Here is a 23,713-nt window from a genome sequence, read left to right as displayed (position 1 = left end):
AAGATAGTTACAGGAGTAATAGTGCCACTATTAACTTCTTACCTTCTGGAAAGTAAGCAACATGCTAAGAAATCCTGAATTATTCATTAGCTTCAGAGCCTCAGTCCATGATGGCTTCACACATGGGCGTTCTTGATCAGGTGTTACTGAATCTATTTTTCTTTGGAATAAAAGTAGCACACAATCCATAATTCGCATTATCAAGTGAGGAGGTTTACCCAGTTTGCGAACAGTTGCTATGTCAGAAGGTTTTATTGTCTGAAAAATTAAAAAAGAAAAGAATCCATTTATTTAAGCAATCACTTGATGGGAGAGAAAAATTTTTTTGTAGGAGGACTGTATATGTAATGCAGTTGCTGCAGTTTTGCAGGTCACCCAGAAGCAGTACTGCAGGAAGTCCTTAAAGGTAGTACCACTCAATGACTGTTTTATTACGTGAGAGTAGAGGAGGTACTGCCAATCTTATCTCTCCACTGCCTTAGTTTTCATGTTTTTTTCTGCAAGGATTAACAGGTCAGTGCTAGTCCTTTCAATATTTTTTCTTTTTCAAATCAGAAGCATAAGCCATATTATTACAAGTAACAATCATTAACTACATGCATGTTCAGAATATCTTTGACTCTGACCTGCAGGGCTGCCTCGGCTTCTTCCAATGCAGGTCTTGCAGCTTCAAGCTTCTCTTCTGCTGCTGCTTTATCAATGGCAATGTCATCCACAATGGCCTGAGCCTTGTCTTTTACCTTCTGCACCTGTATTTTTACCTTTTCGGCAGCTTGGGCTTTCATAGTTACTTCCAATAAAACTTCATCAGCTTTTTTTGAAGCTACAGCCAAATCTTTCTCCTTCACCACCAACTCTTCGGAGAGCTGATTTACTGAAACCTCAGCTTCCATCAGTTTTGCAAGACCTGTGTTGAACAAATTCCATTTTAGCAATAGAAAGACCTATTGAGAGAGAAACCCCAGTGAAGCAATCTGGATACTAAAAATAAGTCACTCAGATTCGTATTTGGGAACCTCGGTGAGTGATCCCATTTGTTGAACACTAAAATTAAGCAGGAGTAATATCCATTTGCTATTTAAAGGTTTTTCTTTTCTTTTTTTTTTTTTTAAATGGGTAAGAGTCTTCAGAATCTGTCACTTGATCACTTGTTTATATTCTTATATATAAGAGGGACACTAAATATTAAACACACATATTGAAAAGCATTAGTGTTGTGAATGGCATTCTTAACAATTACGTGTGTAATTTCAGAAATCCACGAGACCATAAGAAGTACCAGAGTGTAGTCTCTGTACAAAACAAAGAGGAGGAATCTGGCATCCTGAGCAATGCAAATGAAGACACAAGGAGACCAGGTTGAGCTTCTAAATTCAACATTACATGAACATCCAGATGAGATGGGGGTAAAAGAAACTAAAGATTCTTGAGCAATGCAATGCTCCAACATTTTTATCAAATGATGAGAAAATCACCTAGAAAAGCTATAAGTATAAAAATCCTTATATATAAATGCATGCATCTAAATGTAAATGCATCATGTAAATCTTTCTAACCCTCAAAAAAAGCACATATGTTCCGTCCAGGTACCCAGCCACCCTCTGCCTATGGAGATATGTGTACATAGCTCAGTTCTGCAACTGGCAGCAGTGGGAGAAGAAACAGTTTAAGTTCACATTCACCTTCGAACAGCATTCAGTTTCAGAAACTGTTTAATTATTTACTGTGTATGATCTTGTGCAGTGCAATATTTTGGAAATTTTACATTTGGCATATAACTGTTTCTTTAAAAGATTCTTCAGAGTGACTGAATCTGAACATTTACTTACCTTCTCTCAGATTTACTTTTAGCATTTTTTAAATGTGAAAACTCGGATCTCAGTAGTTCCTTGGCATGCATACATGTCAAAACAGGAGTTTCAGGTATTTTAACTGCTAACTAATACTATTTTCAAAACTCATCTGCAATCTGCAACATTCACAAAGTTCACTGTCACAAAACCTCCCCATATTTTGTAATCACACACAAGAGAGCTGAAAACATATGAGTCTGCTTCCAAATGAAAGTGAGCTCACAATTTAAATCCATACTTCTACATTCTTTTACACAGATTTTTCTCACCTTTTTAAAAACAAACAAACAAAAATCAAACAGATTTTACAGTACCTGTTCTCATGCGTTCAGACAAACTTCCAACATTGGCAAACTTGTCTTTGTAAATAGCTTTGTAGCCTCCAATGAAGGACAGGTAAGATTTTGGAGTCACAAATGTTCGTCGCCTATATCGTTCAAAGTATTCAACACATTTTTCAGCTACAATATCTTGAAATGTTCCCATGGTGTTAACAACACTCTGTTTCACTTCATCTGTGCACTCAATATGGTAGGAAACTAAAAAATGCTGTGCAACTGCTACAAGAGCATCTTTAGGCCAGCGCTGGAACCAGTCCATGGTACAGCCTGAAATCAGACCTGGAAATTTGAGTGCACGAGTTCTGAATTTTTCCCCAACTGGAGAAAAACAAAGGACGATGTGCAGATTATTACGAACTCGAGCAAGAAAGTAATTATAAAGATTTTCACCAGTGGGAGTACGCCTTGGATACTCCTTCTTCATTGCCGGTATCAGGTCTTGTGTGATTTCACCTATTTCATCTCGTGCAAAAAGATTTGAGACTTCACCTGAAGCCAGAACATTGTTCATGTACTCAAGAAATGATTCATCTCTGATTTCATTGTCTGTAAATATAAAGACAATGCCCTTTCCTTTTTGCCCAGCAGTGCGGTACAAAATTTTCAGATCATCCAAAAGGTTATTGGTGGCATATGTTCTGAGATAGAAAAGGATTAAAGAAAGAGAGAACAAAAATTACAGATCATTTTAGGAAATGTCTATCATCTGGCTCAGCTTCCTCAAGGCAAGAAAAAATCTACATAAGAAATTAATACCATATCTCCTAGTTTCATTTTTTTAGGGTTTTTTTCTTAAACATTTTCCCAAAGTGAATGATCTGTACCATAAATCATGGGAAAGGAGGTGAAATCAACAAAATAACATGCTGGAAAAAAAGATGATAAGAGCAATACTTCGTCTAAGGTAAGTATGCTGCTTTGCCTTCCTACAGTCTGCAGACGTAAACTCTTTATTAGAACTGAAGGTTAGTATAACTGGATTAAGTAGTCAATTTGGTTCTGATACCTGTAACCATTATGTAAATACAGCTGGATTATCTTTTGAAGATATTGAGAGCAGGTTAAACGAAACTATTAAGAGACAAGAATAATCAAGACTGACGTTTTTATTGTTATTTGGTTTGACTGAAATCAAGCCACAGAAATTATGTTTGAACATTACCACTTGGGCTGATTAACTCTGCTGCAAATAGACACCACGACTGTTTTTTTCATTACACCTCTTACAGTTGGTGCATACAAGTAAGATTCAAATGAAGTCCATGCAAATTCAACTACAGATTTCAAATTATGCAATACCAAATGAAGTCAATTAAGGTTAATAAAATGGCAGATATTGACCCTTATGTTCTTAGCCAATTAAAGCTGAAGTTAAGAACCTCTTTGCTTTGAAACCAGTTTCTTATTTCCAAGACTCTCTTCAAAGTCATGAGTAATACTTGCAATACACATATGTCCCATTCTTCAGTATTGGAAAACAATACTGTATTTTGAAATTAAATAAGCCATACAGAACATCTGCCAGTTCTCTTCCAGCTCCATCTCACCACTGCTCTATAAATATCCCTAATGCTAGCACTGCAGAACTTGTAAAACAATCTAACTCTTCAGTTTGCATGTGTCAGCTACAGTTATTACAGTGATTTGTGGTATTCTGATAAAAACGTAAGAATTTCTCTACTGAGTCAGAATCATAGAATCATAGAATCATTAGGCTGGAAAAGACCCTTAAGATCATCGAGTCCAACCAACTGCTTTCCAACCAGAACAGCAGGCCATCTAGCTCAATACTCTTAACACCAGCAACGGGAAAATGCTACTTAGAGAGAAAACGTGAGCCAGCATCCACTCTTCATTGCTCATTTCTTTCTTCCCCCCTCCATATTCATAGGCATTGTGTTAGGAATATTAGAAGGTATGCCCACCTTGTCCTTTCAGTATTCATTTATGAACCTGCTGATACTGTCTTCCTCCACAGCTGCCTGCGGCAAGTTACAAAAGATGGCTATCCGCTTTGTAAATACACACTTTCAGCTACCTGTTTTTAACCCACCTCCAATTAGCTTCAGCAAATAAACCTTTCCTAAGTGACTGAAATATTTATTTGTCTTACTAATGCATTTTGAATCTTGCAAGTCTAGGGACTCTATTCTGTGACTCTACACTTTTTTCTTTCTCTCCCTTTTTTGTTCCCACTGTTCCTTCCTTCTGCTTCTGGGACACAGGAAGAGGCTGTGATATGTCTTTCTTTCTCATTCCTTTCATCAGAAATCTCATAACATTGTTCAAAGACCTGATATATCTCTCTAAGGAAGATTTCTCAGTGTGTTGAGTACTTCACAGAGTGAAATACACACTGCTGGCCCTCAGAGTTTACCCCTGTAAACCCTATGTCAAAAGAGAAACAGATGGAAGGCAGTAGTTACTCCCAGTCACTTCAAATTTCTACAAATTACTAAATTCCAGCACTGTGTACTATTAAGTCATTGATAGCAGTTGTAATAATACAGTCTGGGTACATAAGCATCTATAGAAAAAGTTACTATTTCCCCTGGCCATCAGCATTTGCCCACTATGCAGAATACACCAGCAGATTATTCCATGTTATCTTTAGTGCAAAATGGTATTTTAGTGGGATTTCACAAGGGCGCATTGCAGACTCAAACACTGAAGGAAAGACAGATTTCTTGTCAATAGCATAAAGGCAGCAAACAAAGACCCAGGATCTGTCATCTATAGACTATGCATTTGCACAGATGCTTTCAATTTAACATGTCATTTATAATGAGGGATAAAGTGTTTGACAGGTTTGCATTTCTTTAAGTTGATTGTGAGACGTTCATTTCTACGGCAAATTAAGGAGCAAATGTCTATGTACACTGCATTGTGTTACCTTGTTAAAGTAATCTGAAAGCTCTCATATCCAGCAATATATGATGCTAGTCTGGTCAGACTCTGTTTTCCAGATCCACCCACACCCACCAACAATGCATTTCCTTGTGGAGTACGAATAATCCGTGATATTTTAATCAAATGGATGACTGCATCCTGTGTATTGAGAGAAAAAGGGATGAAAAGGTGTGAAAATAATATAATGTATATTCAACTAGAAGCACATCACCAAGCAACTGTCTCTCAACAGTAGATGACTTCTCTGGAGCCTGTGCCAAAGACTCAGTCCTGTACTCATCAAAATCAACAAAACATGTCCCCCTGACTTCAGTGGGCAGCAGGGCTAGCCCAAGAGGAATGTCCTCATATCAAGCTCATATGAAGCAATGTCATATGCAGTGTTTGTACTTGGCAGAGCAGAGGGCATGTCCCTTAGGGGAAAGAAGGAAAAGTAGAAAGGATGCAGATTAACACCCTTCCCCAACCTTTTAGTTGAGCTATTTACAGGCTCTCTATATAGGCTGCCAAAAGTAAAATACAAGTACACTATAGACATTTCTTATTCCACTGCTGTATTTATCTTGGAGCAATGGAGAATTAATCTTGGAGAATTATCTTGGAGAATTAATCTGAAATGCCCTAAAAATCTACCAAACCACCCCGTTTAAAGCTGAAGAAAGTATCACGCATCAAGAGACCTTTGAGAAGGAGGTAACTTTCAGAGATGCAAGATGACATTCACAATGTGCACTGTAGAAACAAATGAGTTGTGCTTTGCATTATGCAAGGCAGGAGAAAGAAAAGATGGGGAACTGCAAAGAGATGGAATCATTTGTGAGAGCGAAGACAGCTAGGACGCAGCAGCAAGGCTTTACAGAGTTTATTTGTAAGGCTCGTTGGATACAGGGCTAGTCATTCTGAGCTATCTCCAAAATAATTTGATAGAAACATACAGGATCCACGTATCAGTAAGTGCAAAACACCCAGCACTTTCTGTATTAATATAATTATAGGCACTAATACCTTGAAAAACACTAAATCCATCTTTGATCCTCTGATGGTTTCATTGTATTGTTGCATGAATATCTGTAATCTTTCAGCCAAATAATCCAAAGATGGGATAGGCTCGTAAATTTTAGGAGCCTTCATCTCTGCATCATCAGGTTCATCTCCAGTAGCTTCTGGGACATCACGCAAGAAATCCACAAAGTATAGTTCTGTAGATTTATCTTCAAATAGATTTTGACTATGTTCTGCAGAAGCAATCTACAACAATACATTAAGGATTGCTTTAGTAATGAAACATTTCATTGACGTCTTTCTGTGGCAAATACTGGAACACTATATGCTTACCTTTTTCATCATATCTTCAAACCAGTCTTTATCACTCTGGCTGATGAACCTGTCTGCAATAACATGTCTGCATTCATGCTGGAACAAGGCTACCAAAATACTGATGCTCTGGCAGACTTCAGAAGTAATTGTAAGTATTCCTTGCCAAATACGACTGAGGTCTCGTAAATTAAAGATGTAATGAAATTTAGCTGGAGTTGGTAACATCTACAAAATAATGTCATAAGCTATATTCAAATACTACTAAATAAAAATATTTTCTATCTAGTATTAAATGAATATAGAAATTTTCACAAACTTCAAAATCAATATTGCATTAAAGCAGAAATACATGCTTGGCATTTAAGAGGCAACGGTAAAAATGAAGAAATGACAGTAGCAATGACCAGCTCTTTAATTTCACATAGATTTCACTCAAGTTTCTTTGAATCTTTCAAGTCCCAGGAACATGGACTGAAGGGTAGCCAAGACAGGTTATTTAACGATGGCATTAAAGGCCACAGTAAAAATGTCAGCATTGCTTAACCTGTGGTGTTGCTCCTGCCCTTTCTTCCAGATCATTTCTGTCACTCTCTTTTGTCCTTTCCAAGAATAAGTGAGAAAAAGTTCATGAGGAAAAGGAAAAGTAGATGAGGAAAAGCAAAGAAAAGAGAGCAGAAAAATGAGAAAAGAGGATTTGAAAAAATGAACAACTTAGCAAAAGCTACATTTTCTCCATAGGCAGTTAATTAGCAGTAATAAGCACCATTTCTGTTGAATATATTGGTCAATAGTTGATTGGTCAATAGTTTCACTAGAACTCTCTCTATTTCTCTGTGTAAGCCAAGTTTATGTCTACAGTTGAGCTTGGGAAATTCTGACCAACCTTTTTCGGACTAGAAAATATCATTTATCAAATCCCTGCCTATCCCTATTTTTCCACCACTCTCCTCTACTTTTTTCATTAGAAGATCAAATTTGGCACACATTTCTATGCTGTAACTTTACTCTTAACTTTTCAAATTTCATTCTACACATAACTTTTATTTTCTATTTCAAAGCAGTATTAGCTCAGGAATTGCAGTTAAATGTAGTTAAATGCAATCTGCTTGAAATGGAAGAAGTAAATATTTAGAATTTACTAAATACCAGATTTCATTTGTTTTGAACTGATTCCCTCTCCGCCAAATTTGACTACTTTCCTTTAATTCAGATCTTTAAAGTTTCTCACAATCCCAAACATCTTTACAGAAGATTCCTATCTAATCTTTAATTTATGATTCCTTATACCCTTGACATTTTCTCAACCAGAAGACCTCTAAATCTTCCTATCATCTATGCTCACTATATTATACTTATATAATGTAATTCTTATATTAGCTATAGAAGGCACTGCATATCATTATGTTTTTAGTCAGCTAACTAGGTGTTGACAGCAATAAATTCAGAACAGAGACATCAGCCAGCAGTTATACACACAGGTCACAGCTTCACAATATGAAGTATGAACACACATGACAGTACAGAAGACCTGGGTCTTGTTGCTTTGTCATGGTACAGGTATTTCAAAGGCTTCTTAACAGATGTAATTTTACCTTCGCTTTTGTTGTCTGCCAAACCTTTCGAGTTGTAGATACTAATGCTGAAGCCAGTTTACATATTTCTGCAGGGAAACCTCGTTGTTCACAGAAATAGCCTTCAGCTATTGTTTGAAATATTTTGTCAATAGAGGAACTGGAAGGCAGTGTGCAGTTGTAGATGGTGAACTGGCGTTTCAGGCGCTGTGGGATGTCATTCCGACCTCCCCCAGGGTGAATCATAGCAGCTACAAACTGGATGTCAACCACATTTGTGAATTCTCCTGGCTTCTCCAAATTGTAGAAACCTTTCTGTTCCATCAGCTGTCTTACAATCTCATTGGTGATCTAGTTATCACCCAAAAAAAAAGAAATGGAGCAGTTAACTATTTCAGGGTTCTCAACTTAAAAAAAGGAAAGAGGAAATCTCCAGTATAATAAATTAGTAGACAGAAGGAAAGACATCTCTTATCTTTCTTAATTTCAGGTAGTCTGCTGGACACTTCAGCAATTTATAAAGCCATGCAACATGGTACCAAGAGCTCTGATGCAGTGGATTGGTTTTATGTAAGCTTCACGTGCTAAGTAGTTGTTGACATGAGATCAGACATTCAACTGGATTTCCATAATATCAATCGAAGAAAATTCAGCAGTCTAAAGTTTCAAGCCAGACTATATATTCAGATTGACACAGACACTTAGATAGTGACAAAGAATGGTTAGTTTAGCACAAAGTACAGTCACGCATTCACTTTTATAGAAGCAGTGAGAGAACAGGATTATAGAGCTATACTGGGAGCAGGAAAATTACTTTTTCTCAGCAGTAATTTTTTTGAATTTAAGTCAGATTTTCAGAGTATAGGTCTATAAATATTCATTTATCAATACCTCAAGACATCTCGCTAGTCTTGGATGTCAACTGTAATGTTAGATTTCACCTAATAATAACTGTACTTTAAAGTCCAGAGTGGATGGAAGAAGGAAAGAGTCTCTGATTGCTTCTTGGATTTGCATGCTTCAGTTCTTAGTACAGCTAGTTTGGAAATTCTGCAAGCTCTGTACGTAACCAAAAGAAAAGGCTTAAAAACTACAATGATTGCACCAAGTGGCTTGATGCTGACCCTAATCTTTTGGGACTGACAGCTTATCACTCTTGGCAAAAACTGGATGGGGGAAAATTGCTCTTAGTAGATGTACTTGGTCTAGTCCATATCATGATACCTTTTCCCTAAACTTTCCTATTTTTGCAACCCACAGATCAACATTTCCATCAGCAGCAATGGTAAGACCACCAATTCCCAAATGTTAACATTTTCCTTTTACCTGATCACCCCATTCATTAATTACAGGCATGTTGATGTCATCAATAAAGACAGTCATTTTCTTCCCTGCCGGAGGACCATATGTGGTGCCCATTCTTTTATCTATGTAACTTTCTATGCTCTTCTGGAACATATTTGGCAGAGTTGCAGAAGAAAAGTTTAGGCATTTGGTCAAGTGAACATCAGGATCATACTTGCTTGTGTAAGCCTGCAAGATAAACCAATTTTAAATAAAGTGCACTAGTAACTCCAGATGAATTCAGCCAAAAGGAGAGGCAGATGCTCAGTAGCCCTGCAAAAAACCAGACATCTACAAAATCTCACCCCGCTATTAACTTCAAAATGTCAAACAGTAGTTTATTTAAGATAATACACCATCTCCAACCTCTCAGTTAATGTTTTGCGTAAAGTTTCTAAGCATTAGAATTTATAAGCTTTTAACAGACTTCACTAAGTGTTACAACAAGTAGACAGGACAACCCAGGATGTAAATTAGCATTAGAAATTGTTAGGGTTTTTCTAAATTCAAGCTGTTAGTGATCTGTTACAGCAGTCTGCAAGGTACAAGTGAAAAATGAAATCCCTTTCCGTGTTTACACTATGGCACCATATCTTACAACAAAAGTAGTGTGAAGGAAAGGTAGTGTAAAATTAAACCCAGCTACATTGCATTTACTGATATTTGTCCCCTCTTAATGAAGAAAGGAATCCTTGGGTTTTATGAATGCATACAATTCCCACAGCTGCTGCTGATGCCCTAAAGCAACAAAGTTCCCCTTTTCATATTTAGTAAGGTTTTATAATAGAACCGGAAAGAAAAAGATGTAACCCTGGAGTCACACCAAGGCATATATATAAAGCATGGGAAATATTTTGTTTAGCAAGAGTCCTGGGACATAATAGTATTAAAAATCCCAGACTTCCAACATTATTTCTTTTTAAAGATTCAATTCTTCTGCAATGATGACAAAGTTGAATATCATTTAAATTCTTATCTTTATAACAGGGTTGACTAGAAACGTTCCCGTTTTGGTACGTCAGAAAAATAAACCTACATCATTGCTCATTAAGTGCTCGACGAACAACTCCAGTGAGACATACACCCTGTGTGACAATAGAAAGGAAGATACAGCTAAGCCCCCTCAAAATATTTTGGTAATAGTGTTAAACTGTTAATTTTATTGATACAATGTTGATACAATGATCTCAATTTAAGAAAAGGTGCCCTTCAGAAATAAGTTTTTCTGAGACGTCACACAAATGACGGTCTACATCTGCAATGTACATGCAACAGTCCTGTATTTGGTGAGTACTCTTGACAACTGATGGGTTAGTGTAGGTCACTGCTCAGACCTCTCCCTGGAGCTCCCACACTTGCACAAAACTAATGTAACAGGTGCAGGTGCCCTTGATGGTAACTGGTGAGTGATCTCCCTGTTCTTCTCTCAACCCGTATCCTGCTGAGGAGGGGGCGGAAACCAGTGGCTGGGTGGGGGTCTCGCAGCCGGCCAAGGTCAAACCACCACAACTATGAATACACAACCATTCAAAAAACACGCTTGTGTTTCATTCGTTACGGCATTTCAGAATCTTTACATGGTAACACTAATATTCCACAGTACATAAATGAGAACTATCTTTGAAAAAGAAGAGGTTATTTAATGGGATTATTTTTGTTAGTTAAACTGTCAGATGCTGGGTGCAATTTTCAACTCTACCATACCAGTTTCACATTAAATTCTGTTATTTTTGCAATTCATGAATTAATAGTACAGAGAGTAAAGGTCTTAAATAACACACTTATAAGTTCTTTATTTTGATATATACTGATACTGTACTCAATGCTGAAGATTACTTCAGATTAACTCAGATTACTACCTGAAATGTCTTTACTTTTACGTGAAACCAGCTGCTTGTATCTGGAAATTTCTTTACCACGAGGTGTAGTAAAGCAAAATTCTACAGAAGGTGAAAGCAGAAGGGAATAGTTGTGAAGGCAGTTAATTTTCACTCCTAACCTTAAATGAGATCAAATATCTACTGGCATTATGCTCCGTTGTGTAAGGAACATACTCTGCTGTATAGAATAGCCACGGGGTAAGCAACTCCCAAGAATCAGCTCCAATTATTTTTAGGGACAGGAATGGCAGCTGAAGGCTGGGGGTTGCCAGTATCTGGCCAAAATCCAGTATGCAGAATATCAAGACCACCACCCAGACCCCGCCTCTTCACTCTGCTAAAATAGTTCTCCAGCTGGTGCCAGGAACAGAAGTTGACATTACACCGGCATGCATGTTGGCATCAACAGCTAAGCTGAAAAAGTAGTATTAATGGCTGCTGGCATTGGTACAGCTCGCTTTATGTCAGGGCTCAGAAAACACATGGCTGAGGGACACAAAATGGCTCCAGATTTTAAGAAAGCCAAAGGTCAATTTAGGCCAGTGTTCTTCAGTTATTTTCTATTTCAAGACCTCTGCAAATCATCCACTGGAGATACGGATGCCTGCACAGCAAATTTAGCTGTCCCAACAGTAGATCAGTTTTATTTAGCTGCCTCTCATTGATCAAAGATCTACAGATTCCCCTGGAAATCACAGACATCATGTTGAAAACCATTACACTTGCATTTTTTCAAATAAGGGATGCCAGGTTTGGTATGACATCTGGGTTTGTTCAGCCTTTTGATTATTGGCTCCTCTGTAGTAAGTCATTAATTTTTTTAATGTGTCATATGATTAACTTGCACCATTTTATAATATGGAAAGCATGTATTTGTTAATTTAATAGCAATCCTGTTATTATTTTCCTCTACAGAAAGAACAATATGTCATTTGCAGTGAAAGAATTAAGAGAGCAGATAATAAACACTAAATTTACCCTCTGAAAAATTACCCTGAGTAAAGAAGGAAGTTCTTTATTTCTCCTCAGTTTGGCTTGTGAAGAAAGTCTGTACAACAAGGGTATACAAAAGATCAGTCCACACATAGCACCACTGACAAAGCATGGGGAAATAAAAAATCCTCCAAGAATCAATATTTTCTTAGTAAAAACTCCAGTTTGACTTCTCAAAAGAAAAGAAAGCACATGAAAGAGCATTTATGGCATGACCTTGTGGCCATAGTCAGCAAAGTTTAAAAGAACCCTTTATACTAACGTATAGATACTTACAGTTTTTTGCTTGTAGGCCATGTGAGTACTGGCAAAATGCCTCAGTAAGAATGCTAGTATGTAATCTGAAGAAAAATCATATTACTCCTACACTTCAATTTAACATTTGTCAATTATTGCAATGTTATCATACAAAGATGTTACATGTTTTTCCATTCCACCTACCTTAATCATAACTGTTTTTGCTGTTCCCTGTTCCCCAATTAGCAGAACTGCTTTTCCTTGCCTCATGATAGTGTGCATTAGAAAGTCTGTTCGGACACTGTCTACATTTGGAACTAGAATGGAAGTATATTCTGGTACTGAATCTTTAGGGTAAATATATTCAGGGACCTGCATAAGACAGACATGCAAAAAGTTTGAGACTTCCTACCTGCCCACACAATCAGTTCGCATCAGAACACAAAACCAAATGTACTTTATAAAATGTACATTAGCAAAACTTTTCTTCCTGAAAGCCAAGCATCCATTTACAATCAATCAGTACCTTGTGAAGCTTTTCTAAAAGGGTGTTAGACTAACGGGATATTTTCATTAGACTCTCCATGTATTCTCCGCTACATGAAGAAAACTTTTCCTTGCTGGGAGTGCTTAAATAGTGGGGCGATAGTAGACAAAGCTAAGATCACTTCTGTTTCACTTCCAAAGCTATTTCAAATGCATGTTCCTATTCTCTGCCAAAAATATTTATGGAGAAAACAAAAAAATCTTTCAAAAAAGAAACTCTTGAGCATTTGGTAGGGTTAATCTTCCTAACCAAATTATGCAGGGTTTTAAATAATAAAATAATATGCCTCTTACCAAATATATCTTTCTTGTATACTCATTAAGAAAGCTTAGGTTGTCACAGCATACGAACCTTCTTTGACCAGTGCTCCCACTGGCCACAGGCATTGATAACAAATTCAAACATGGTTTCTTCTCCGTTCACAGCTGGAAGTTCTTTCACTGCGGAGTGCTTCCGTAGGAACAGCTCCATTTTCAGCCTGTCATCTGGTTCCAAAAGAGCTCCGGCTGACCACATTACAGCAAAAACAAACAAGCGAGCAATATGTTCCTCACTGAGCTGCTTCTCATATCGGTCGGACAATAAACCCTGCAAAGTAGATGCAATATGTAATGACTACCCTCCTAGACCAATGTCCCAGCACAAATAACAGAATGAGAGAGAGAAAAACTGAATGCCATATCTACCTGTAGGAGGTCAATAGCTTGTTTGATGTACATACATTCTAAAATTGGCATTTTTGGTGTCACAGCAGAGAAAACAAAATCTATCACATCCTGGAAAGGGAAAACATCATTTAAAGAATCTATTTACCAGTTTCAATGGTATGATTTATTCTTAGATTCTAGAGACCAATTTCTTAATTTCAAATATATTCTAAACTTTATTCCAAACAACATTTTTCCCCATTTCTGGGATTATAAATATTCAGACTTAGACCATGAAAATTTGCTAACAATAACATATTAGATAAATAACTTTGATGTACCACAGTCAGCAGAATTATTCATATGAGCTCCATACAGCAATTTCCTGAAGAGCAATTTGAAGACTGCTTTGCAGTTACATCAGGGATCTGCCATTTGTGCTCTCCACTGGAGATTTTAATCTACCATTGCCATTTTTGTAGTGGGAAGATAAAAGCACTACAATTGTTGTAAGGATACCTGTATAATTCACAACCTCACCACTATAAATTTCTACCCATCTGACCTGTTCTGATTGCACTATAATGTACCTGTCCCTCTTGAAACTAATACTCTCACTTTTCTGTAGAACCCTGGCAGGATCCAAAGGGAATATTGCAGTTGATTTTAATAGAACCTGGACGTTCCTCAGGTTACTCCATAGCGATGGCTACCATGCCTGCCTTTGCCAAGTGTTCTGCAATATCTTTAGCACAGTTTCAAATTGATGTAAAGTCCTCTCTGAGATTTGCAGTGCAGAATTATTTTAAAATATCAATTGCCATCCACAGTACAGACTGATGTAAATTATAACCTACTTTCACCTTCATTTAACAATTTTTAATATAATTCCCTCCCTATGGGTTCCATTTGCCTTCATAATCTTTGGAAATCAACACTGCCTACTCATTCTGGGAAGTAAAAGTACAACAGGGACACGATGGGAGATAGTAATTTTAGAGAATTTCCATTTATGGCTTTCATGTCCTGTCAGTGAGAAAGCTAAGACAACGAAGACATTAAATCACCCAAAGATGTAAACAATCACCTAGATATTTTGGAAAAATCAGTGAGCTGCTTACTCACATACTAACCAGCTTTGTTCCAATTTTCAGTTTACTTTTTTTGCCACTAAAGTGCTCTAAGTACCCTATGTTGAGTATTTATTGGCACAGAGACTGAATCAAGATTTTACCCACCCTCCTGAGTTCCATCTCACTAGAACAGTGGGTAACACACACAACAAAGATATATATGAGAAAAAATTCACTTAAGCATCTTCATCTAGAATAGGGCTCATGGCTAAGTGGTCTGAGAAAGAAGACAGTCTGAATGTGGGCATACATAGGAGGAGGGAGGCTTAGAAAACATCCCTTTTTATGTTATTTCTTGTTGACTAGCAAAAGTGCTTCCACCTCTGTGTGTTGCTTTTTGTGGCTTACCTTCTAAAATGCATGTTTTGCCCCCAGCAGTACATAGGGTGCTCAAGTGACTAATTGGGGGTTTGTGGGTTCCACAAGGAATGGGTAGAAGTAAGACACTGAAAGCAGTGTGGGAGATTCGAATCTAAAGACCTTCAAAATTTGGACCTAAATCTCTCTAAGATTCAGTTTCTTCATCTGTAAAATAGACTAGATGTCTCACAGGGCACTGCAAATTGTTTAATAATTGATTTGAGACACTCAGAATAAAGATATTTCATGAGTCAAAGTAGTCTGTATTTTCAAGAGCCCAATTTTCAACAGAACGAGTTTTACGGTACTTATGTGAGTGAGGTTTGTGCAATTCTTGTACTTTTAGTTTATGAAAAAAAAAATCAGGTCTATGTATGTTAATACTTTATTACTACTATTTTTAAAACCATACATGGCAAAAAGAAGGACGCAACATCAAGATAGCAATTAGCATGAATTAACTACTTATTACGGAATTTTGTTTGCACAGGGGGTCTGGAAAAATGAGTTGGGCCATGACAAATACACACAAATTGCAAAGAATTTGGTTCAGGAATTTGCTATCCCTTAAAAGGAGACTGCAAAATGAAGTCAGATGGTAAAAACTCATATGAGAAAAGACCATTTCGCACAGCGTACAGTCACTGTGGAACTCACTGGACTGTAGAACGCTCTTTAGGACAAGAAGTTGGCAACATACTCAAAGGGTTTAAACAAGCACAAGAACAATTAAATAATGCAAAGTTATTAGTATTTGTAATATTAATTTGAACATCAGCATTTAAATATTAAAGCTAAGAAACTCTTTGGATTATATATTCAACTCTGTGCTCCAGAGGCAATAGCAGCTTTTATCCAAATAAGATTAGGGTAAGATTTAATGCGGAGGGAGGAATAAGTCACATCTGACTACTCTGCTGTTTTTAGGGCTTCTCTGAAGCCTCCAGAATAGGTCAGTAAGCGATCCAGGACACCAGATTTTATTAAAAAAAAAAAAAAGGAAAGTGAGTGTGATTTAAAAATTACTAGATTTTTTTCATTTAAACAATACATAGACATGCTGAAACTTATGTTACTTGCATAACATCCATCACTAGTTTGAGCTTCACACTTTGCAGACAAACTAAATAATGCCACTCAGGTAATTATTTTAATTATTTCAGTTCTTTGAAACTGTCTCAGATAATTACTTCCATCAGCTAAGCAATTCTGTTGCTTACAGGTAGCAGAAAGGCTTACAGGTAGCATTCACAGGCAAGAAATTGGCAGTATAACTTCTAAATGTAAGAGAGTAGAGACTTTAGATGGGGATGGGAGTTTACTTGAAATTACTCCTAAGTGGGAAATCTTGCTGAGAAGAAAGAACTGGAAAAGGTAGGGTGAAAGTTCAACCCCTCAATCACTGTTTTAAAAAAATCCTGTGGAAATAGAAAGGACTCAAAGATAATCTTAATTTAAAATAAGGTTGGTTTTGGGGGGTTCTTTTGGGGTGTGTGTGTTTGTTTGGTTTTGTTTTTTTTTTTTAATTTATCCTTGTCTTTTGGACTACCACCTGTCTTTTATATAAAAACTAATGACTTACAGTGGAATTTATAATATACATGAAAAGAATAAATACATTCTTTCCACAGATTCACAACTATTATTCTTTGGTGCTTCCTCCTACATTATTGCTACTTGCTATACGTTCATTAATAATGATTTTATCCAATATGCAGACTTTCAGTGACAAATACAATTTTTATTAGCATAAATAATAGTGTTTCTCGTAAGCAAATTGGAATTACCGTAGCAGTTGTCTTACATCTATTTTGGTTGAATTTAGATTGATTTCAAAAGGTCTCTATAGGTATACTTAAAGACTGAATCTCCTTAGTTACTATATTTCCATCTATAGCCTAATCTTCATTTTCTTCTAAAAATCAGATATTTGTAAGCTGCTTATATCCATGCTTTTCTTAATACTAGCAATAAATTCAGCAAGGTCTGTTATTTGCGGTTTGACTACCACTGTTGATGCATTTTATTTCACAAATTTTCTTTTAGAATTTATTTATCCATTTTTTTATGTGGGGGAAAATAATAACTGTAAAAAGAGCCACATGAATACAAAAGTAGTGTTACCCTCATCTGTAAAATCACTGTTATCACTGCTATTATTTGAGACGCAAAGATAGCTCATTAAAAGTGAAAGAAAACTGACAGCATGACAACTTTCATTTAGATTTCGATAGTTCCAAATGCAGCCTTCAGCACAGAACTAACTTTATATATCACTGCATTTTCATCTCTCAATCTAATAAAATACATATTTTTCTGGACTTTATTGCCATTGCTTCAGGCTTGGGTACTTTAAATGTTGTTATTATGTTTTCAGAGCAAGTTGTAGCATAAAATAGAAATAGAATTGTGGCAAAGAAGCAGTAAATTGACCCACATATAGATTACTTCGGAAGCATATTTTAAAATTCATTATCAGAATTGTTTCTCTTGCTGCTGCAGTAAATACTATGTCATATCATTATGTTTTGGAGGTAGAACAAAATGAATAGCTTGTTAAACGTTGGTTTTAAAGTAAAGGGGCACTGAAATGAAACATATCTGTAAACAGACATTTGTTAACATTCGAGGCATTCCAAAACTATATTAATAATTGCCTTTATCATGATTTATCAATAAACTTTCTGAAATGTTACTCAAAGTTCATTAAAAACTGCATTTGTAAAATCCAGCAACGATGAAAAATATTACAGGAGAAACCCCAGTGAAATCCTACACCAATTACACAAGAAAACTGGCAGGAGAGAGCCAATGGGAAAGCAAGCTCTATAAGGAACTTGCATTTGTTCCATAGATCTTAAGGAAATCAGAAGATAACAACGCTGACAGATTGCAAAGCAATAACTATTTCTTTAAAAAATTCCAAAGAAAAAATAAGAATTTCAGTGTAATTGAAAACAGTATACTACTGAGATTATGCTTTTAGATCCACTACTGAGTACAACCATTCATAATATTAATGAAACCTTTTTAATGATTCAGTATGCTAAGGCCAAATGGAGGGGGAAAAACATTCAGAATTGTCCCTTTGGATCTACTGATTGCACACAATTTAGTCAGAGAATGTATCAAAGACATGCCATCTCAAAAATCTCCTTCGGAACAGAATCATGGATTATAAAATCAGAAGACACCACTATAGTCACCTGCGCTGAGCTTCAGAATACCACAGAGCACAGAACTGCCCTTAATTAATTTGAACTATAGAATCTCTTTTAAAAATAACTAATGGGCCAAATGCATTCCTGTTGCAGCCAAAATTGAGAAAGATTCCACCAGAGTGAATCTAGCTTAATTTCTTTCTGAATTTACTTCTTTACATTTAAAACAAACAAGGAAGTTTATCCACTCCCTTTATGTATCCTAACAAGAATTAAAATTTCGGTAACAATTACAGCCAAAGAGAATAGCTCTGTTTTGCCAACATACATTATAAAATAATCAGAGATTTAACAATTCATTGCCAACTAACCTATGCAGACAAAACGAAGCATCCAATTTATTAATCTGTTATAGTTTCACTCATTCATTAATGTTAGAGATAGTTCTCTCTCTTTTTTTTTTAAATCCTTCATTCTTATTTTATTACATAAACAAAGAGAAGTAAATAATTGAAAAAGCACTGAGGAAGAAACAATGCTTCATTAAATAAAGAATAAGAAATGCAATTTTTTTTTCTCAAGTTGCTGAATTAAGTACCTGAAATACAGCATTAAAGCAATTCCATAGGACTTCAGAGTATGTAACAGGTAGTGTTTGCAGCCAAGCTCTTAAAATAGGCTTCCAGTCTAACACTGAAGAACTCATGAAGACCATCCCATTACGAGAAACGGTCGCAGGGGAAGCATTGTCAATGTTGTGAGGCTCAAAAATAATTTTGCAATTAGGGGACATCGGAATACGATCTCCATTGGCCAAAGTAAGAGTCTTGTTATCGTCCAGAACAGAGTTCAGATTTTCAATCCATATTGCATCAACAGGTCCATCCAAAACTATCCAGATATGCTCACCCTAAAAAAAGGAGACACACACACAAGCAACTTTATGTACATTGACCAAAAATACACATTCACTTAATCTCAGAGAATGTACTCTTGGATATAAATAATGAGTCGTAATTTGGTGCTGATTAGCTCAGCATGAACTGCAGTTTTTATAATTTGCTCACTGATTTTAATCCTTCTTTTGCTACCCTGTGTCACACCAAAAAGGATATTAAGGAATAGTGACAAAAATTAATTTGGGCTGTTCTAAGCATAAAGCTGTCACTTTCTTCTACAAAAGTACAGCAGCCAGCCCAGCACCCATCAGGGTGGATGAAAACATTTCCCATTAAATACAGTCAGAGACACGGGCACACAGTCAGTCCTTGTGGGATGTTACCTAAGTATTTCATGTAAGGCCTCCCATTTTCCAAGTGAGAACTGAATGAAACTTCTGAAGATTTGAGTGTAATTGTGATTCCATGAAACATCATCTGCAGGTTTGATAAGAGAATTGGGAAATGCCTATACTGATTTCTTACCAGAGCCTCTTACATTCTAATATAACTAGTGAAATGGAGTGGCAATGACATAAAACCAGACAGGAGAAAATTAACTTTCCTGTCCTCACATCAAAACATGAGCAGCTCTTGCTTTTGCACTTGAATGGTGGGACCACCTGCTTACAGAAGGATGCAAAACCCTTAAAATCTTTTCCAATTTAATTCTGGAACCTCAAGTGCTTGGGAAGCCTAGTGTTCTCTGGCATATACACGTAATTGTGACTCTGGCATACACTGAGCTATTCAGACACAAAGCAAAACTAACACTGTATTTTCCCATTTGATTTTATAATGTAAGGTCTTTCGCATAAATGACAGGTAATGAGACCTTATAGAAAGAGTATTAAATGTCCTTATTAACTATCATGATACAATATCCATTACCTTCTTTGCTTTTAAAGTTTTTCTCCATAATGTAGAGAAAATACCATCTGTCCAGTCATTTGTAGCAACATCAAGGGTACCAAACATCTGGGAAGCTGTGATTGCCTTTGGGTTCATTCTCATCTCTTTATGAGGAACACCACAATCTGTCATTGCTTTCATCAAAATATTAATGCATTTTGTCTTTCCTGAACCAGTTGGACCTAGAGTCATCATACCTTAAAACAATACAAACATAGTTTAAAATGAAATGGCAAAATGTCATGCTACCATTTAATGGTTCTTTGCATCAATGATCCTTGTTTTATTTTTATCAAAAGCCAATACAAAAAAGAAGCGTCTCACTCCACTTACTCAATGTTGACTGAAATGGAATTTTAAAATATTATTAAAAAGGCCTCTATAAATGTCTGCTCTATTATGAAAGGCAAGCCTATGTGGGTCTGTATCCTCCCTCAGGCAGTTCTGTTCCTTCTTTTAATTGGAAAACACAACTGCCTTTTGATGTTCGCATGCAATGACATTGACATGACTGGTAGTAAACAAAACAAGTAATTTCTAAACGTATTTAAAGAGAATGAATAGTTCCCTATGATATACAAAATTTAGTGTATCTTTCTGAAGCAAAAATAACAAAAATATGTACCTGCATCCATCCATGCTGACATTTTAATACATTTTTCTTTCATAAAAAATAGTTAACAGCAACCACACTTTTAATTTCGTCAGTGTATACACATATTGCCTAAGGAAAAGAAGCCATGTCTTCAACAATAAATTGAGCCTACAGTTGATCCTTTTTAGTTATATTTTCTAAATCAACTATTCAAGAGGCCCAGAGTCTGTCCAAAAGCAGATGGGACATTCAAACTGAGACTTCCAAAGTCATCTAAGAGAGCTAGGTAACTCCTATTAACCCTAGAGGAAACTGGACAACATAATCCTTGGTTGGCTTTGAAAACCTCTTCAACAAAGGTATGGAACAAACAATCACAAACCCAAGTTAGAAAACTAATCCAGTACAATGTAGACTGCCTCTAAAACTAAAGGAAGCTGAATGTTCCCAAAACCAATTTGGGTACCCAGTCAATCACTTATTCAGGCCATATGTTACATACGGGGACATCTAATCTGAGCCCCTCAGTGTTAATGGAATGGCCTTTCTGCTGGTTTCAACAGCATTTGGATCAAAACTGTTATGCAAAAGAGATTTCAGGATCCATGCACTGAATCTCCACGCATATGTGCACACGTGCGCGTGTCTGTGTGCATGAGCACTCCATTTGCATACATTGCTTCTATTTCAACCAAGAGAAGCCATGCATTTTACGGATTTTTCCTCATTACTTGAAATCCCATGGTGACGTCTCCATAAATCCAAGGGTCTATGAGTAGGACAAATGGAAGTCAGGAGAATAGAGATTTTTTTCCCTCCATGCAACAACTTGCGTCATAGAAAGGCCCTGGGCGTCCAAGTGTTAGGCCAGTTGGAGCTGCACGACTCCTGGGAATAGCAGGGACATGTGGAGAGAAGAGGCACCTAAGCAGAATGCCACAGTGGATCCCAGAGGTTTTTGGGGAACAGTGGTCTGTGGTGTCTCACAGACCAAACAGCTTCTTCTAACAAGAGGCCATTTAATTATGACTGAAATCATTAAAACTTTCATGGTTCCTATATAGATATAGGTGTTACGATTTGATATGGAACATTGAACCCAGCGATCTGGATGTAAATTATTAACTCAGCACAGCATTAACCTGTTCTTTGGTCTAGCCAATAATCTGCACTAAGGCACTAAGCTCTCAGACTGTGCTATGCAAATGAGTATTTCCTTTTATTTGTTCCATTAGTTTAAGCTTACTATTCTCTTATTATAACATGAAAAGGGAGAATAAAAAGGATGACATCTTCATAAATCTTTGCTACTTTAGTTACATTTCCTTTATATTTTCTCCTTCATATATGAAAAAATCCTTAGTTGTTAGAGGTTGGGGGGTGGGGAACATTTCAAAGTAAGGGTATTTTTTTTCCACTCAGCTATAGATTGTAAACCTGGTTTTACTACTGTCTTTAGTACGCTTCCTAGGACAGGATAAACTTTACTTATTAGCCTTTTATGCATTGTAAAAATGTATTTTCACAGAATCACAGAATAGTTGAGGTTGGAAGGGACCTCTGGAGGCCATCTTGTCCAAATCCCCTAGTCCAGCAGGAGGTAGGCTTATTTCTCCTCAGTTGAAATGGCCAGAATTGAACACAAAGAACAATACTTGGAATTATACTGCATGCTTGGTAGAATCTATCGAAGTAAAGGTTTGAGAGATTATTTTTTGCAATCTTCTCAGCATCATAATCTCACAATAACATTAAACGTAAGCTTCACGACTGAACTGTGTCTGAGGACTGCAATTGTTTTCAGAACACTGAACAAAATCGGCTGTTTCTGAATTTTAATGTATACTCTACATTTTAACTTGTTCCATAGAAATTTCAGTCACTGAAGGCTATACTCATATTTCCCATAAAAATGCAATACAAAAATGCTAAAATCTCACTATGTGTGCATTGCACACCAAAAAAAAATGTCATGACAGTTTCCTAGCAAAATATCCACATAGCTTTAAAAATGACATCTGTTCAATTTTAAAATAATTTTTTTGTGAAAATAGTCTGCACTCTGTAGCAGATAATATAAAAAACTATTGGGTTTTATGCAGTCTCAAAACCTCATCTTGCATGCTAACCATGTCGGACTCGTTGAGTTTCATACAGCTGAATGAGTTTAAGTATCCATGGTGGGTGATGAATAAGCCCTGCTTTCTCTGCCTGTTTCTGAATGGCTGACTGTAGCTCAGGATACCCAGCTTTATCCAGAGTAATTCCAGGGAATAAGTCATTAATGAGACTCATAAATAAAGGTTCATCTTCATCCACCTGTCAAGGATAAAGTAGGGGGAAATATATTATTTATTCATTGAAATTATTATTACAGCTGTAAACAATCTTCAAGAATATGCCATTTAAAAGATGGCAGTAGAAAACCTTATCTTTTCCAAAGCAAATATTATAATTATGAATCAGTTTTATTAAGTGAATTTCATACAATGCAATCACAAGTAGCAATTTCTAAATTAAATACTTAAAACTTATAAAAATCTTAACATCTTAATACAGTTTTCTTCAGTATATACACACACACGTTTCTTCATTTGTTACATAAACTAGTAAGATTTATTCAAATTGTATTTTGCCTTGGATTTTTTATGATTTTTTTCGTTCTGTAAATCACTGAAGCATGCCTATAGGTTTGAACGGATGTACCAATGCACTGAATAGATTAACATCAGAAACAGAGTAATTGGTTCCATCACAAAACTGGCTCCCAAGTAAATACACAGAGTCTAGACATGCTATAACCTTTCAATTACAGCAATAAAAAGAAAGATGAATACTTTAAATAGTAATATCGAAAGACATTAGACTATACAAGTAGGCGTTAGCTGCTTCCAATTACCTCACTCATTGCAATTCTTATGATGTTCTGAATAGGCAACAGACTCCCAAGAAATTTATAGATTGAAATTCTGGA

General features: G+C 36.3%; 1 protein-coding gene across 1 annotated transcript in view; it reads right to left on the bottom strand.

Moving 5' to 3' along the window:
• Positions 1-23,713, bottom strand: part of LOC142078944 (dynein axonemal heavy chain 5-like) — a 174,753-nt gene that overhangs the window by 70,716 nt on the left and 80,324 nt on the right. The window contains exons 45-58 of the mRNA XM_075142294.1: positions 22,869-23,058; positions 20,124-20,341; positions 18,893-19,204; positions 13,680-13,769; positions 13,345-13,581; positions 12,651-12,818; positions 9,319-9,525; positions 8,014-8,343; positions 6,440-6,646; positions 6,110-6,352; positions 5,088-5,242; positions 2,168-2,832; positions 627-907; positions 43-258 (exon numbers count right to left, since the gene is read on the bottom strand). Coding sequence (XP_074998395.1) covers positions 43-258; positions 627-907; positions 2,168-2,832; positions 5,088-5,242; positions 6,110-6,352; positions 6,440-6,646; positions 8,014-8,343; positions 9,319-9,525; positions 12,651-12,818; positions 13,345-13,581; positions 13,680-13,769; positions 18,893-19,204; positions 20,124-20,341; positions 22,869-23,058 — 3,519 coding nt within the window. The remainder of the gene's footprint in view (positions 1-42; positions 259-626; positions 908-2,167; positions 2,833-5,087; positions 5,243-6,109; positions 6,353-6,439; positions 6,647-8,013; positions 8,344-9,318; positions 9,526-12,650; positions 12,819-13,344; positions 13,582-13,679; positions 13,770-18,892; positions 19,205-20,123; positions 20,342-22,868; positions 23,059-23,713) is intronic.

This window comes from Calonectris borealis, chromosome 2, assembly GCF_964195595.1.
Source record: "Calonectris borealis chromosome 2, bCalBor7.hap1.2, whole genome shotgun sequence".
In the NCBI taxonomy this organism is placed as follows: domain Eukaryota; kingdom Metazoa; phylum Chordata; class Aves; order Procellariiformes; family Procellariidae; genus Calonectris; species Calonectris borealis.
This window is presented reverse-complemented; position numbering and strand designations above follow the sequence as displayed.